Source organism: Oncorhynchus masou, chromosome 12 (assembly GCF_036934945.1).
Source record: "Oncorhynchus masou masou isolate Uvic2021 chromosome 12, UVic_Omas_1.1, whole genome shotgun sequence".
Taxonomy (NCBI): Eukaryota; Metazoa; Chordata; class Actinopteri; order Salmoniformes; family Salmonidae; genus Oncorhynchus; species Oncorhynchus masou.
Window position 1 is genome coordinate 90,046,915 of NC_088223.1, and position 15,438 is coordinate 90,062,352.

The 15,438-nt window shown below is 39.5% G+C and overlaps 1 protein-coding gene across 1 annotated transcript in view; it reads left to right on the forward strand.

Moving 5' to 3' along the window:
- The window catches only part of LOC135551036 (calcium/calmodulin-dependent protein kinase kinase 1-like), a 94,128-nt gene extending 81,060 nt beyond the window's left edge, over positions 1-13,068 (forward strand). Inside the window, exon 5 of the mRNA XM_064982412.1 lies at positions 12,957-13,068. Coding sequence (XP_064838484.1) covers positions 12,957-13,034 — 78 coding nt within the window. The 3' untranslated portion in view covers positions 13,035-13,068. The remainder of the gene's footprint in view (positions 1-12,956) is intronic.
- The last annotated feature ends 2,370 nt before the right edge of the window (positions 13,069-15,438 follow it).

Sequence of the window (15,438 nt, forward strand, 5' to 3'; positions counted from 1 at the left end):
ACATCACAAAACGATCACATCAGAAAGGGTCACTCCAAAAATGTTCCCCGTCTTAGTGTTCATGCTGACAGTGAGATGGCCTGTACTGTAAATGCACGGACAGATTGCATGGTTCAAATCAGAGACAGACTGGTCTCATCTGGAGAGAGAGAGATGGATTCAGAGGTACTGAGAGAGAGAGGAGGACAGAACGAGAGAGAGGGGGGTGGAGAGAGGAGGGGGACAGAACGAGAGATAGGGGGAGAGAGGGTGGTGAGAGAAAGAGAGAGAGAGAAAAGGAGATAGATGAGAGAGATTGAGGTTTGCTCCTGGATAAAAACAAGGAGAGATGGATGAGAAAAATAAATAAAAAAATAATAAAAAAGTATGACATCACAACAACAAAAATGTTGGACATCACAACAACAAAAATGTATGACATCACAACAACAAAAATGTATGACATCACAACAACAAAAATGTATGACATCACAACAACAAAAATGTATGACATCAAAACAACAAAAGATGTATGACATCACAACAACAAAAATGTATGACATCACAACAACAAAAATGTATGACATCACAACAACAAAAATGTATGACATCACAACTGGAAGTCGCTCTGGAGAAGAGTGTCTGCTAAGTGACTCAAATGTAATGTAACATGAGGAAGAGGAAGGCACAGGATTGAATTATATTTCCAGGCATTCCAGACTTGGATCTGTACATCTGTGTCCACAGTGAGAGCTCAAGGTGGGAGCTCTGTTATATGTCCTCACACAGAGTACCAGTAACCTTCTAATGGTAAATATGCTGGACAACAAGAAAGGCTTCGCTGTCACAGATTTTGTAACAGATTATTTTGTGATTTATTTATTTTTTTGTCCAGTTTTGCACGCTCTCTAATCGTGTAGACAATCTACAGTCTATCGTAGATTACAAGATCATCTCTGATGTCATCTCTCTGTGCCAGCCGAAGTGACTGTTTTCCATGAGTATGGTAGTCGCTCTAATCACTTCCTCTAGAGCTATGCTGTGCCCAGATCTTTTGAGTGTTCAAAAGATACTTTTGTGGTAGAGTTTCTGTCACTGAGGGGTTATCAGATTGGTGGAATCCTTTTTGAAAGTTGCATAAACACATGGGCCAATAAAATAAAGCCGTAGATTGAGGTGGAGTTCATGCTGGAGCACGACGTAGGCAACAGTCCGTGGAGTGCATGCTGGAGCACGACATAGGCAACAGTCCGTGGAGTTCATGCATAGGCAACAGAGCACGACATAGGCAACAGTCCGTGGAGTTCATGCTAGAGCACGACATAGGCAACAGTCCGTGGAGTGCATGCTAGAGCACGACATAGGCAACAGTCCGTGGAGTTCATGCTAGAGCACGCAACACATAGGCAATAGTCCGTGGAGTTCATGCTAGAGCACGACATAGGCAACAGTCCGTGGAGTGCATGCTAGAGCACGCAACAGTCCGTGGATAGGCAACAGTCCGTGGAGTTCATGCTAGAGCACGAATAGGCAACAGTCCGTGGAGTTCATGCAGAGCACGACATAGGCAACAGTCCGTGGAGTGCATGCTAGAGCACGACATAGGCAACAGTCCGTGGAGTTCATGCAACAGAGCACGACATAGGCAACAGTCCGTGGAGTTCATGCTAGAGCACGACATAGGCAACAGTCCCATGTGGAGTGCATGCAAGAGCACGACATAGGCAACAGTCCGTGGAGTGCATGCTAGAGCACGACATAGGCAACAGTCCGTGGAGTTCATGCAAGAGCACGACATAGGCAACAGTCCGTGGAGTTCATGGAGTTCATGCTAGAGCACGACATAGGCAACAGTCCGTGGAGTTCATGCTAGAGCACGACATAGGCAACAGTCCGTGGAGTTCATGCTAGAGCACGACATAGGCAACAGTCCGTGGAGTTCATGCTAGAGCACGACATAGGCAACAGTCCGTGGAGTTCATGCTGGAGCACGACATAGGCAACAGTCCGTGGAGTTCATGCTAGAGCACGACATAGGCAACAGTCCGTGGAGTTCACAACAGCTGCAGCACGACATAGGCAACAGTCCGTGGAGTTCATGCTAGAGCACGACATAGGCAACAGTCCGTGGAGTGCATGCTAGAGCACGACATAGGCAACAGTCCGTGGAGTTAGAGCATGCTAGAGCACGTGGACATAGGCAACAGTCCGTGGAGTTCATGCTGGAGCACGACATAGGCAACAGTCCATGGAGCACGACATAGGCAACAGTTCATGACATAGGCAGTCCGTGGAGTGCATGCTAGAGCTACATGGAGCATAGGCAAGTCCGTGGTCCATAGGCAACAGTCCATGGAGTTCATGCTAGAGCACGACATAGGCAACAGCATGGAGTTCGCCCTGTATATTAATACCTAAGACTGATGGGTCTCTGCACTTTCGCCGTATTGAAGTTGACCATGTTGTGAGATGGAATTTATTTTCTGTTTGTTGTGAGCACACTCCCCTGTTTTTAGTTTTGCTCCACTTTCTGATTTACTTCCTGTCTTTAAGTTTGGTGTCATTTTGTTTGGGTAGATTTAGTAGGTTCTCATGGTAGGTGTCTTAAAGGTCTCGGTTGTCTCTAGTCGACTTTCAGTCCCCCCCCATGAGTGTCTTTCAGAACCCAAATCACTTAAGCGTGAAATGAATTAAGCTAATTATTAGCAGACAAACACGGACTCTCTGACGCTCTCAGAAACAGGAAATAAAACACCCCTCAACATTTGAATTGACATTTGAGAGACTTACAGAGAGACTTACAGAGAGACTTACAGAGAGACTTACAGTTCTGAGGTCATATATTGTAGTCATTGAGCAGACGTTCCGATCCAGAGAGACTTACAGTAGTGAGGTCATACATTTTCAGACTTAAATGTTTTTTGTCATGATCCCCATGGGAATCGAACCCTCAACCATGGTGTTGCAGGGTTGAGTGTTCTCTCTCTCGTCCAATGCCTGAAAAACAGTAGCAGTGGAAGGGTTGGAGGAGATGTATCACTATAAACAGTAGCAGGGTTCGGAGGAGATGCAACACTATAAACAGTAGAAGGGTTGGAGGAGATGTGTCACTATAAACAGTAGCAGTAGAAGGGTTGGAGGAGATGTATCACTATAAACAGTAGAAGGGTTGGAGGAGATGTATCACTGTAAACAGTAGAAGGGTTGGAGGAGATATATCACTATAAACAGTAGTAGGGTTGGAGGAGAGTAGTCAGTAGTAGTAGTAGTAGTAGTGGAGGAGTAGTAGTAGTGTAGTAGTAGTAGTAGTCGTAGTAGTGTAGTAGCAGTAGTAGTAGTAGTAGTATAGTAGTAGTTGTGGTAGTAGTAGTAGTAGTAGTAGTAATACTAGTAGTAGTAGTAGTAGTAGTGTAGTAGCAGTAGTAGCAGTAGTGTAGTAGCAGTAGTAGTAGTAGTGTAGTATCAGTAGTAGTAGTAGTAGTAGTGTAGTAGTAGTGTAGTAGTAGTAGTGTAGTAGTAGTAGTAGTAGTAGTAGTAGCAGTGGTAGTAGTAGTAGTAGTAGTAGTAGCAGCAGTAGTAGTAGTAGTAGTAGTAGTAGTAGTGTAGTAGCAGTAGTAGTAGCAGTAGTAGTAGTAGCAGTAGTAGTAGTAGTAGTAGTAGTAGTAGTAGTAGTGTAGTAGTAGTAGTAGTAGTAGTAGTAGTGTAGTAGCAGTAGTAGTAGTAGTAGCAGTAGTAGTAGTAGTAGTAGTAGTAGTGGTAGTAGTAGTAGTAGTAGTAGTAGCAGTAGTAGTAGTAGTAGGAGTGTAGTAGCAGTAGTAGTAGTAGTAGGAGTGTAGTAGTAGTAGTAGTGGTAGTAGTAGTAGTAGTAGTAGTAGTAGTAGTAGTAGTAGTAGTAGTAGTAGTAGTAGGAGTGTAGTAGTAGTAGTAGTGGTAGTACGCTCCCTGTCTGGTGTTTTACAAACAGCAGTTTTGCTTGTGAAGTGTAGTTTTCACAGACACACACACACAGTTTTGCCTGCGTCGCTTTCCCCTGACACACCTTCTAAATATTCATGACTTTCTCTTCTCTTTGTCTGCCCTGTCTGCCCTGTCTGCCCTGTCTTCCCTGTCTTCCCTATCTTCCCTGTCTCCCCTGTCTTCCCTATCTGCCCTGTCTTCCCTATCTTCCCTGTCTCCCCTGTCTTCCCTATCTGCCCTGTCTTCCCTGTGTTCCCTGTCTTCCCTGTCTTCCCTGTCTGCCCTGTCTTCCCTATCTGCCCTGTCTTCCCTATCTTCCCTGTCTCCCCTGTCTGCCCTATCTGCCCTGTCTTCCCTGTGTTCCCTGTCTTCCCTGTCTCCCCTGTCTGCCCTGTCTTCCCCCAAATCGTCCTCGAACGCAATAAATAAATATTTATATATTTGGTGTAGACTGTAGATTCTGCATGGTTCTTAGCAGTTGGTTCCCTTTGGGAATATTACTTTTATCTGTTGAGATTGTCCATCAGGAGAACCCTGGGTCTTTTATCTGTTGAGATAGTCCATCAGGAGAACCATGGGTCTTGTATCTGTTGAGATAGTCCATCAGGAGAACCATGGGTCTTTTATCTGTTGAGATTGTCCATCAGGAGAACCATGGGTCTTTTATCTGTTGAGATTGTCCATCAGGAGAACCATGGGTCTTGTATCTGTTGAGATAGTCCATCAGGAGAACCATGGGTCTTTTATCTGTTGAGATTGTCCATAAGGAGAACTCTGGGTCTTTTATCTGTTGAGATTGTCCATCAGAAGAACCATGGGTCTTTTATCTGTTGAAATAGTCCATAAGGAGAACCATGGGTCTTTTATCTGTTGAAATAGTCCATCAGAAGAACCATGGGTCTTTTATCTGTTGAAATAGTCCATAAGGAGAACCATGGGTCTTTTATCTGTTGAAATAGTCCATCAGGAGAACCATGGGTCTTTTATCTGTTGAAATAGTCCATAAGGAGAACCCTGTGTCTTTTCTCTGTTGAGATTGTCCAGCAGGAGATCCCTGGGTCTTTTATCTGTTGAGATTGTTGAATATTCAGCATACATTGACACACAGGTGTTGTTTAAAGCAAGTGTCAGGTCATTGGTAAAAATAGAGGACCCCACAGGACCTAGACAACTGCCCTGTGGTACACCACACTTGACATGTTTATCATAGATAGCTCTGAATCCACGATATGGCAGATGTTGAAAAGCTATAACACATACACTACCGGTCAACAGATTTAGATCACCTATTCATTCAAGGGTTTTTCTTAATTTTTTCTTATATTCTACATTGTAGAGTAGTAGTGAAGACATCAAACTATGAAATGACAAACATGGAATCACGTAGTAACCAAGAAAGTGTTAAACAAAGCTAAATATATTTTAGATTTGAGATTCTTCAAGGTTGCCACCCTTTGCCTTGATGACAGCTTTGCACACTCTTAGTATTCTCTCAATCAGCTTCACCTGGAATGCTTTTTCAACAGTCTTGAAGGAGTTCCCATATACACTACCATTCAAAAGTTTGGGGTCACTTAGAAATGTCCTTGCTTTTGTATGAAAAACACATTTTTGTCCATTAAAATAACATAAAATTGATCAGAAATACAGTGTAGAGATTTTTTATGTTGTAAATGACTATTCTAGATGGAAACGGCTGATATTTTATGGAATATCTACATAGGCGTACAGTGGCCCATTATCAGCAACCATCACTCCTGTGTTCCAATGGCGCGTTGATTTAGCTAGTCCAAGTTTATCAATTTAAGTGGGAGGCCGGGGTGCACAACAGAGCAAGAAGACAAGTACATTAGAGTGTCTAGTTTGAGAAACAGACATCTCACAAGTCCTCAACTGGCAGCTTCCTTAAATAGTACCAGCAAAACACCCGTCTCAACGTCGACAGTGAAGAGGCGACTCCGGGATGCTGGCCTTCGAGGCAGAGTTCCTCTGTCCAGTGTCTGTGTCCTTTGCCCATCTTTTCTTTTTATTGGCCAGTCTGAGATATGGCTTTTTCTTTGCAACTCTGCCTAGAAGGCCAGCATCCCGGAGTCACGTCTTCACTGTTGACGTTGAGACTGGTGTTGGAATCAAAAATCTCCAATTGGACTCATCAGACCAAAGGACAAATTTCCACCGATCTAATGTCCATTGCTCCTGTTTCTTGGCCCAAGCAAGTCTCTTCTTATTATTGGTGTCCTTTAGTAGTGGTTCCTATGCAGCAATTCGACCATGAAGGCCTGATTCACACAGTCTCCTCTGATGTTGAGTTGTGTCTGTTACTTGAACACTGTGAAGTATTTATTTGGGCAGCAATTTCTGAGGCTGGTAACTCTAATGAACTTATCCTCTGCAGCAGAGGTAACTCTGAGTCTTCCATTCCTGTGTCGGTCCTCATGAGAGCTAGTTTCATCATAGCACTTGATGGTTTTTGCGACTGCACTTGATGAAATTTTCCGTATTGACTGGCCTTCGTTTCTCAAAGTAATGATGGATTGTTGTTTCTCTTTGCTTATTTGAGCTGCTGTTGCCATAATATGGACGTTGTATTTGCCCAAATAGGGCTATCTTCTGTATACCATCCCTACCTTGTCACAACACAACTGATTGGCTCAAACACATTAAGATGGAAAGTAATTCCACAAAAGAACTTTTAAGAAGTCACACCTGTTAATTGAAATGCATTCCAGGTGACTACCTCATTAAGCTGGTTGACAGAAAGAGTGTGCAGGGCTGTCATCAATGCAAATGGTGGCTATTTGAAGAATCTCAAATATAAAATATATTTTTGTTTGTCTAATGCTTTTTTGGTTACTACATGATTCCATATGTGTTATTTCATAGTTCTGATGCCTGCACTATTATTATACAATGTAGAAAATAGTAAAAATAAAGAAAACCCCTTCAATGAGTAGGTGTTCTAAAACTTTTGACTGGTAATGTGCATTTTCTAAACAACATGTTAGGGTCAATAATATCAAAGGCTGCACTGAAATCTAACAGTACAGCTCCAACAATCTTCTTATAATCAATTTCTTTCAACCAATCATCAGTCATTTGTGTCAGTGCAGTACACATTGAGTGCCCTTGTCTATAAGCATGCTGGAAGTCTGTTGTTAATTTGTTTACAGAGAATAGCATTGTATTTGGTCAAGCAACATTTTTTCCAACAGTTTGTTAAGAGTTGGCAGCAAGCTGATTGGTCTGCTGTTAGAACCAGTAAAGGCTGCTTTACCACTCTTGGGTAGCGGAATGACTTTGGCTTTCCTCCAGGCCTGAGGACAAAGACTTTCCTCCCGGCTCAGATCAAAGATATGACAGATAGGAGTGGCTATAGAGTCAGCTACCATCTTCAGTAGCTTTCCATCTAAGTTGTCAATGCCAGGAGGTTTGTCAATTTTGATCGATAACAAACAAAAAAATCCACCTCTCTCACACGAACTTTACAAAATTCAAACTTGCAATGCTTTTCTTTCATTATTTGTTTTTTTATGCATGAGTGCGACGGCTCACTGTTCGTTGTTGGCATTTCCTGCCAAGTTTTCTGTCTTTGCCAATGAAGTAATCATTAAAATAATTGGCAACATCAAATGGTTTTGTGATGAATATGCCATCTGTTTCGATGAATGATGGAGTTGAATTTGTCATTAAGACCATAATTTCATTTAAAGTACTCAAGTTATTTTTTACATCATTCTTTATATAATTGATCTTGGCTTCATAATAGATAATAGTCACGTTATGTCACATAATTTCTCAATTTGCAGTAAGTCAACCGGTCATATTTGCAGCCAGACTTATTAGCCACTCCTTTTGCCCCATCTCTTTCAACCATACAGTTTTTACATTCCTCATCAATCCATGGAGCCTTAACAGTTCTAAACAGGTGCATGTTTATCAATAATTGGAAGAAGCAATTTCATAAATTTATCAAGGGCAGCGTCTGGATGATCCTCATTAATCACATCAGACGAACAAATATTTTTTAACATCATCCACATAAGAGTCACAGCAAAATATTTTGTATGATCTCTTATACACTATTTTAGGCCCAGCTGTTGGAACTTTGGCTTTCCTGCATATAGCCACTATACTGTGATAACTGCATCCAATGGGTTCGGATACAGCTTTAGAACAGAGTTCTACAGTATTAGTAGAAATGTGATCGATACATGTGGATGATCTATCTTGTTTGTAAACACCCTGGTAGGTTGATTAATAACCTGAACCAGATTACAGGCACTGGTTACAGTAAGAAGCTTCCTCTTGAGTGGACAGCTTGATGAAAATCAGTCAATATTCAGGTCCTCAAGAAAGTAGACCTCTCTGTTTACATCACATACTGTCAGGACCCGGTTACGAACCTGGGTCTCCGGAGTGAGAAACAGTCACTTAACCAACTGAGCCACGAATAGTCAGCAGAACCCAGAAGATGAGGCAGACACAGCAGTACTTAAGACGGTGTATTTAATAAAGTAAAAAAAGGAGAAGTCCTTCAATACAAAAATGGCAAATCCAAAAGGTGGTAGGTATAGCACAAAAAAGCCTCAAGAGATACTCAAAAACAAAAACAGAATTCCACAAGAGCATCCACCGGAATCGACAAGAATACACAGAACACTAGGGCTGGGTGCTAACATACAAACACAGAGCACAGAACTGAGGGAAACTAAGGGTTTAAATACAATCAGGGGAAAACGAGGCACAGGTGCAAATAATAATGGGGAACAAGGGAAAAAACATAAGGTCAAAAAGCACAATGGGGGCATCTAGTGACCAAAACCCGGAACAACCCTGGCCAAATCCTGACACATACACTAATCAAGCATTTCACACATATTATTTAGATACTGACTGTTAGCACTTGGTGGCCTATAGCATCCCCCCAAAAAAAAGTAGAAAGTAGACCTCTTTGTTTACATCACATACACTATCAAGCATTTCACACATATTATTTAGATACTGACTGTTAGCACTTGGTGGCCTATAGCAACACCCCACAATAAAAGGCTTTAGATGTGCCAAGGGAACCTGCAACCACAACACTTCAACGACACTGGACATAAGATCTTCTCTAAGCATTACAGGGATTATGGCTCTGAATATATACAGCAACACCTCTCCCATAAGCATTCCTGTCTCTTCTATAGAAGTTATATATCCTTGTATTGCTACTGATGTATCAAATGAATTATCTAAGTGAGTCTCAGAAATGGCTAATATATGAATGTTCTCTGATGTTAGCAAGTTATTGATTTAGTGAACCTTATTTCTAAGGCTACATATATTAGTATTGGCTATTTTCAGCCCTTTCCTGGGGAGCTTATCAGAGATAAACATAATATGGAAATGAGCAAACAAAGCAGGAGAAAATGATATACATTCAGCAGTCCATTAATCAGTTGGTGTGTGTGTGTGTGTGTGTGTGTGTGTGTGTGTGTGTGTGCTGCGGGGGTTGAAGCTACGAAACCACAGGCTTGGCTCTCAATGATAGGACAATGAGCCTGTCATAGGGGATGTAAGCAATGTCCCCACGCGCTCTAGCAGCTTTCATGGCTGGGATCAGTTCTTTCCTTTTCTGGCACACAGCTTCAGGATAGTCCTCGTTGAGGAAGATATAAGTTTCTCTCAAGTTCTTGGCTCTTTCCAGAACAGCTAACTTGTCCTTGAACCTCAGGAACTTGACCACTATCAACTGTCAGCTGGGCCGGTGGTGGGTTATCCGGTTCTGTGGGCGCGATTTCCACCTCAATCTTCCTGTGGTCCATCTTCAGTTTCTCAGAGATGATTTCCCTCACTTTGTCAGACTCCGTCCAGGTCTCATGTGAAGATTCTGCAATTCCATCCACAACCATGTTGTTCTGCCTTCATTGTCCCTTGAGATAATCTGATTTCTCTGTCATTGTTATCATGGATTCACATACAGAACTGATGTCCTCTCTCAATGACTTACAGACTGCTGTCATCTTGCCGTTCTCCTCTTTAAACTCATCGAGCTGATCCTGGGAGAACTATGACATCAATGGAAGACGACACTAGGAATCGGCTTTAATGTTGTGATCTTTGACACAAGCAGGGAAATAACTATCAATACTATGTAGTGGTGGTGGTGGTGGTACTGTCTGAAGAAATAGAATAAAATACAAACTATCTCCTATAAGATATGCACCATCCGTGGTCCTTCATCATGGTGTCTGAACAGCATCTGATGTCCTGGACGTCACACACACACCCACACACCAACACTCACACACACACACACACACACACACACACACACACACACACACACACACACACACACACACACACACACACACACACACACACACACACAGGGAGAATATGAATGATGTCGTTGATAAACCTGTGTAATGCGTTCAGATGGGTTCTATTCATTAGCCAACGGAAGATACACGTGTTCCGCAGGTGCAAGGGATCAACAGCCAATTAGTGCTATAAATTATAAGGTAATGAGGTGTGTGTGTGTGTGTGTGTGTGTGTGTGTGTGTGTGTGTGTGTGTGTGTGTGTGTGTGTGTGTGTGTGTTTGAGACACTGACTTTGGCTCTCACATCACTAGAACACCCGAATACACAGGATGTTGTTAATTCTATCCTGAGCTGCACGGTTTTAGGATTCTTACTGGGGGAAGAAAGTTTAGCTTTGTGAACTATCAATAGCATGACTGTAGGTAACGAGTTGATGAGTTTCAATGTGGATGTATGGCCACCTTGGTAACAAACTGCAGACTCCAACATCGGAACCATTAGCTTGCTTTCTGGAGTCCTCTTTACCATAGTTAAAGGTTCAATGCTGTTGTTTTGATCTCAATATCAAATTATTTTGGGGTAAAAATTAAGTACATTTACTGTGATTTGTTTTCAGTTAAAATGGTTAAAAAAAAAAAAAAAATCTTAGCGATTTCTCATGTAATAATTCTTCTAGGACTGTCTGGGAGTGGTCTGAAGTAAATGAAAACTAACTAGCTGTTATTGGCAGAGAGGTTTGGAACTCTCATTGTTATTGGTCTATTAACTCATTTACCGCCTGGTGATGTGTCCATTTCCACCCCACCGAAACAGGCTGAAATATCAGGCTGCCTTTTCCAACAGCTTTTACACTACAAGGGCTTTGTCATCATTTTCACAATTTCACAGTATTATTCCAACCTCACAGTGTAGAAATATGTATAAATCAATATTTATGACTGCATTGGGCCTTTAAACCCTGGCGATAACAGAAGTCAACCCTTCCTAACAGAACCAATCATCCACCTTGCATCAATCCATTTCCCATAGTCATTTCTTACCCGAAAGCAGAGAAAGTGGTGCTGGGAATCTCAAGTACGCCATTAGCACAAGAAACGACACAATGATTAATATGGAGATAAATACAGGAAGTTAAAGATGTTATTATGTCATCCACTTCGCTATGGTTCCAAAGAAACATAATGCTTTGACAGCGAGTGTACCTGCAACGCTGGTGTACTTAACACTAATCAGTTTCTCCAGGATTCCGTGATTCTGAGATTGCACATTTTGACCAATCAACCGCACTATTTCGGCAATAAACAGTTAAATCATCTCAATGTTATCGCATTAAACTGACCAATCACCCCAGTAGAGAAAGAGTGCTCGCAATTTCAACCAATCACAAGACATTTACCAGATAACATGGTTCAATCAAGCCACGTGTCAACAAACATTTTCGGTTTACAGCACATTTTTCGCGGCAAATTTAACAAATTCATCGCATATCGCCATGCAAAATGTCAGAATTGTTTCAGGAAAATTAAGCATGTTTGCCCACAGATGTCACTAAAAATCTCTACAAATTCCTGGAGGGACGAGCTAATGTATAGGACATTTATTGAATGCTGTAAGACTTTAGACTTCTTTACACCTTCTGATAATAAATATAGCATTCTTCAAGAGCAAACAAAACAAAACAAGCAATATGACAGGTCAACCAATAAAGGCCAAGGCTTTAGATACTGCATCCTTCGGAGGGGGATCGGGTCTGTTCATGGCTTGAGCAGAGGGATGTGGTCACGGGGATGAGCAGAGGGATGTGGTCACAGGATGAGGGGATCGGGTCTGTTCATGGCTTGAGCAGAGGGATGTGGTCACAGGATGGGGATCGGGATTCGTGGCTTGAGCAGAGGGATGTGGTCACAGGATGAGGGATCGGGTCTGTTCATGGCTTGAGCAGAGGGATGTGGTCACAGGATGAGGGGGGGATTCGTGGCTTGAGCAGAGGGATGTGGTCACAGGATGAGGGGATGGCTTGAGCAGAGGGATGTGGTCACAGGATGAGGGGATCGGGTCTGTTCGTGGCTTGAGCAGAGGGATGTGGTCACAGGATGAGGGGATCGGGTCTGTTCATGGCTTGAGCAGAGGGATGTGGTCACAGGATGAGGGGGATCGGGTCTGTTCATGGCTTGAGCAGAGGGATGTGGTCACAGGATGATGGTGATGGAATCGGCTGATGATCTTGTAGAGGACAAGTCTGGAAACCAGTCTGGGTCTTATAGCCACTGAACTTCTCCTCTTCCAACTGTGTAACACCCACTTAGGTGATGCCTCAGCACCTCTGGGCGCCACAAATCTCACCACAAAAAAGTTCAGAATAGTAGCCAGTGGTCCTCACTAAATACCGGGGTTCTGTATGTATCTAGTATGACCCCCTCATGACCATTCTGCTAGTCTCTCTCCCTTAATCCTGTTCAGTATGGATTGAATTAATGAATGAATGAATGGCTGGATGGATGGATGGATGTATGGATGAATGCATGGATGGAAGGAATGGAAAAATGAATGAATGAAACTGATAGCATTTTCTGTGTTTTCTGCACTGAAGTGTACTGTGTGGAGTGTGTGTCTCTTTGTTGTTAGTGATTCAACTAAATAGTGTGTGAGCGACCAGAATGAAAGATATGACATGTTAGCTCACTTAATATGACCAATCTCATCCCCCTCAGGCCATGAAGGTGGTGTCCAAGAAGAAGCTGATGAAGCAGTATGGATTTCCACGTACGTGTCACACGGTTGGACCTTGACACATTCATCAACATACTGCTTAGGTCACTGCTCCTCTGGAGCTCAGGTGGTGGCTTCCATTCCTGGTACCTCCCAAACGAGAAAAAACATGTGTCGCTTTGGATAAAAGTGTCTGCTAAATTATATTTATTATTATTGTTATTATTATTATTATTATTATTATTATTATTATTACTATTAATAGTATAATTATTATTAATATTATAATTATTACTCTTATTATTACTTGTATTATTATTACTGTTATTATCATTACTATTAATATTACTAATATTATTGTTACTATTCATATTACTGTTATTATTATTACTATTAATAGTATTATTACGTTTATTAGTATTATTGCTATTAATATTAGTATTACTATTATTATTATTACTATTAATAGTATTAGTATTATTGCTATTAATATTATTATTACTGTTAATTATTATTTTTTAATTATTATTACTTGTATTATTATTACTATTATTGTTATTGCTATTAATATCTGACTTATTATTATTATAGTATTACTATGAATATTAGTAGTATTATTATTACTATTCATATTATTATTATTACTATTATTATTACTATTAATTGTATTATTATTATTACTTGTGTTATTATTATAGTATTATTGTATTTATCTTTATTATTATTATTAATATTAATATTATTATTATTATTACTATTATTATTATTATTACTATTACTATTATTATTACTATTATTATTATTATAGTATTACTATGAATATTAGTAGTATTATTATTACTATTCATATTATTATTATTACTATTATTATTACTATTAATTGTATTATTAATAATATTACTTGTATTATTATTACTAGTATTGTTATTGTCATTAATATCTGACTTATTATTATTATTACTATTAATATTATTATTATTATTACTATTATTATTATTACTATTTATATTATTATTATTACTATTATTATTATTACTATTAATATTATTATTATTATTACTATTATTATTACTATTAATATTATTATTACTATTATTATTATTATTACTATTACTATTATTATTACTATTTATATTATTATTATTACTATTAATATTATTATTATTACTATTAATAGTATTATTATTACTATTATAATCAATATTATTATTATTATTACTATTATTATTATTAGTATTACTATTATTTTTACTATTAATATTAAAATTATTATTATTTCTATTATTATTATTAACATTATTATTGCTATTCATATTATTATTACTATTATTATTTATAGTATTACTAGTATTATTATTAATATTAGTATTATCATTAATATTATTATTATTACTATTATTAGTACTATTACTATTATTATCATTACTATTAATATTATTGTTATTATTACTACTATTATTTTTATTTTTATTACTATTAATATTGTTATTATTGTTATTAATATTACTAGTATTTTTGTATTATTATTATTATCATTAAATACAGCTCAAAAGGCCATCAAACAAAGTATACAGTTAGGATATTAGCCCTTTCCACACAGCCCCTGTCATCCTTTTTACAGGTTTAAAATGGCAGATTATGTCTTTCATAAGCTCTTAAATTGGAACCAAGTGGCTGTACAGTAACATTCTATAAATGACATCAGCCCAGGTTCTCCGGTTCACAGCGCTGCATGGGTTTTAACTGACAGCCATTATAAAAATCACCCATGCCTCCCGCAAATTGCGCAACCTTTGCACATTTGTTGTTGTCTTGAGTGAGGAAAATGCTGTAAATCGAGAGGAGTCCATGTGTTCTGAAAGATGAAATGTTTAGGATTATAATAAATATCGCTTTGATGTCACACAAGCAAAACACACACCCATGAGTCCAAATTGTGCACTTTACATTTCCATATTTGAAAACGCAGGTCATTTACAGCATCAACGTTTACAAGGATGACATGTTATACCCTGTCCTGTCCTGAACAGAATTAGCATACGCATGTTGTATTGCGACAAGCATTAGCCGCAGAACACGCACTTGAATGCACTCATGACTCTATATTCTGTGAGCACCTAAATTACAATCTGTTTGTCTGAAGTGCCTTTTGAAAGCCTAACACTGTAAGATCAATTTGCATAACTTAGTTAGCCATGTTGGCAATGGAACAGATGATGCCCAGCTGACCCAGATCGCAATTTATAATGGAACGTTTTTGGATTGCGTAAACAACGCCAAGAATTGTATGATGGTGCGGACACAGGGCTGTGTTACAAACAAATATTATAAGGGTGCTTGCTTCAGTTCCTCAATGGCAAAGCTAGTAGAGCTAAAAAAAAACACCTTACAGTGTCATAATAGTGCATTGAAATTAGGTTTTTGGCCAATTAGCAACACCAGTTAGAGTTCTAACTCAAACCCACAGTTTGGAGAGGTGTTTGG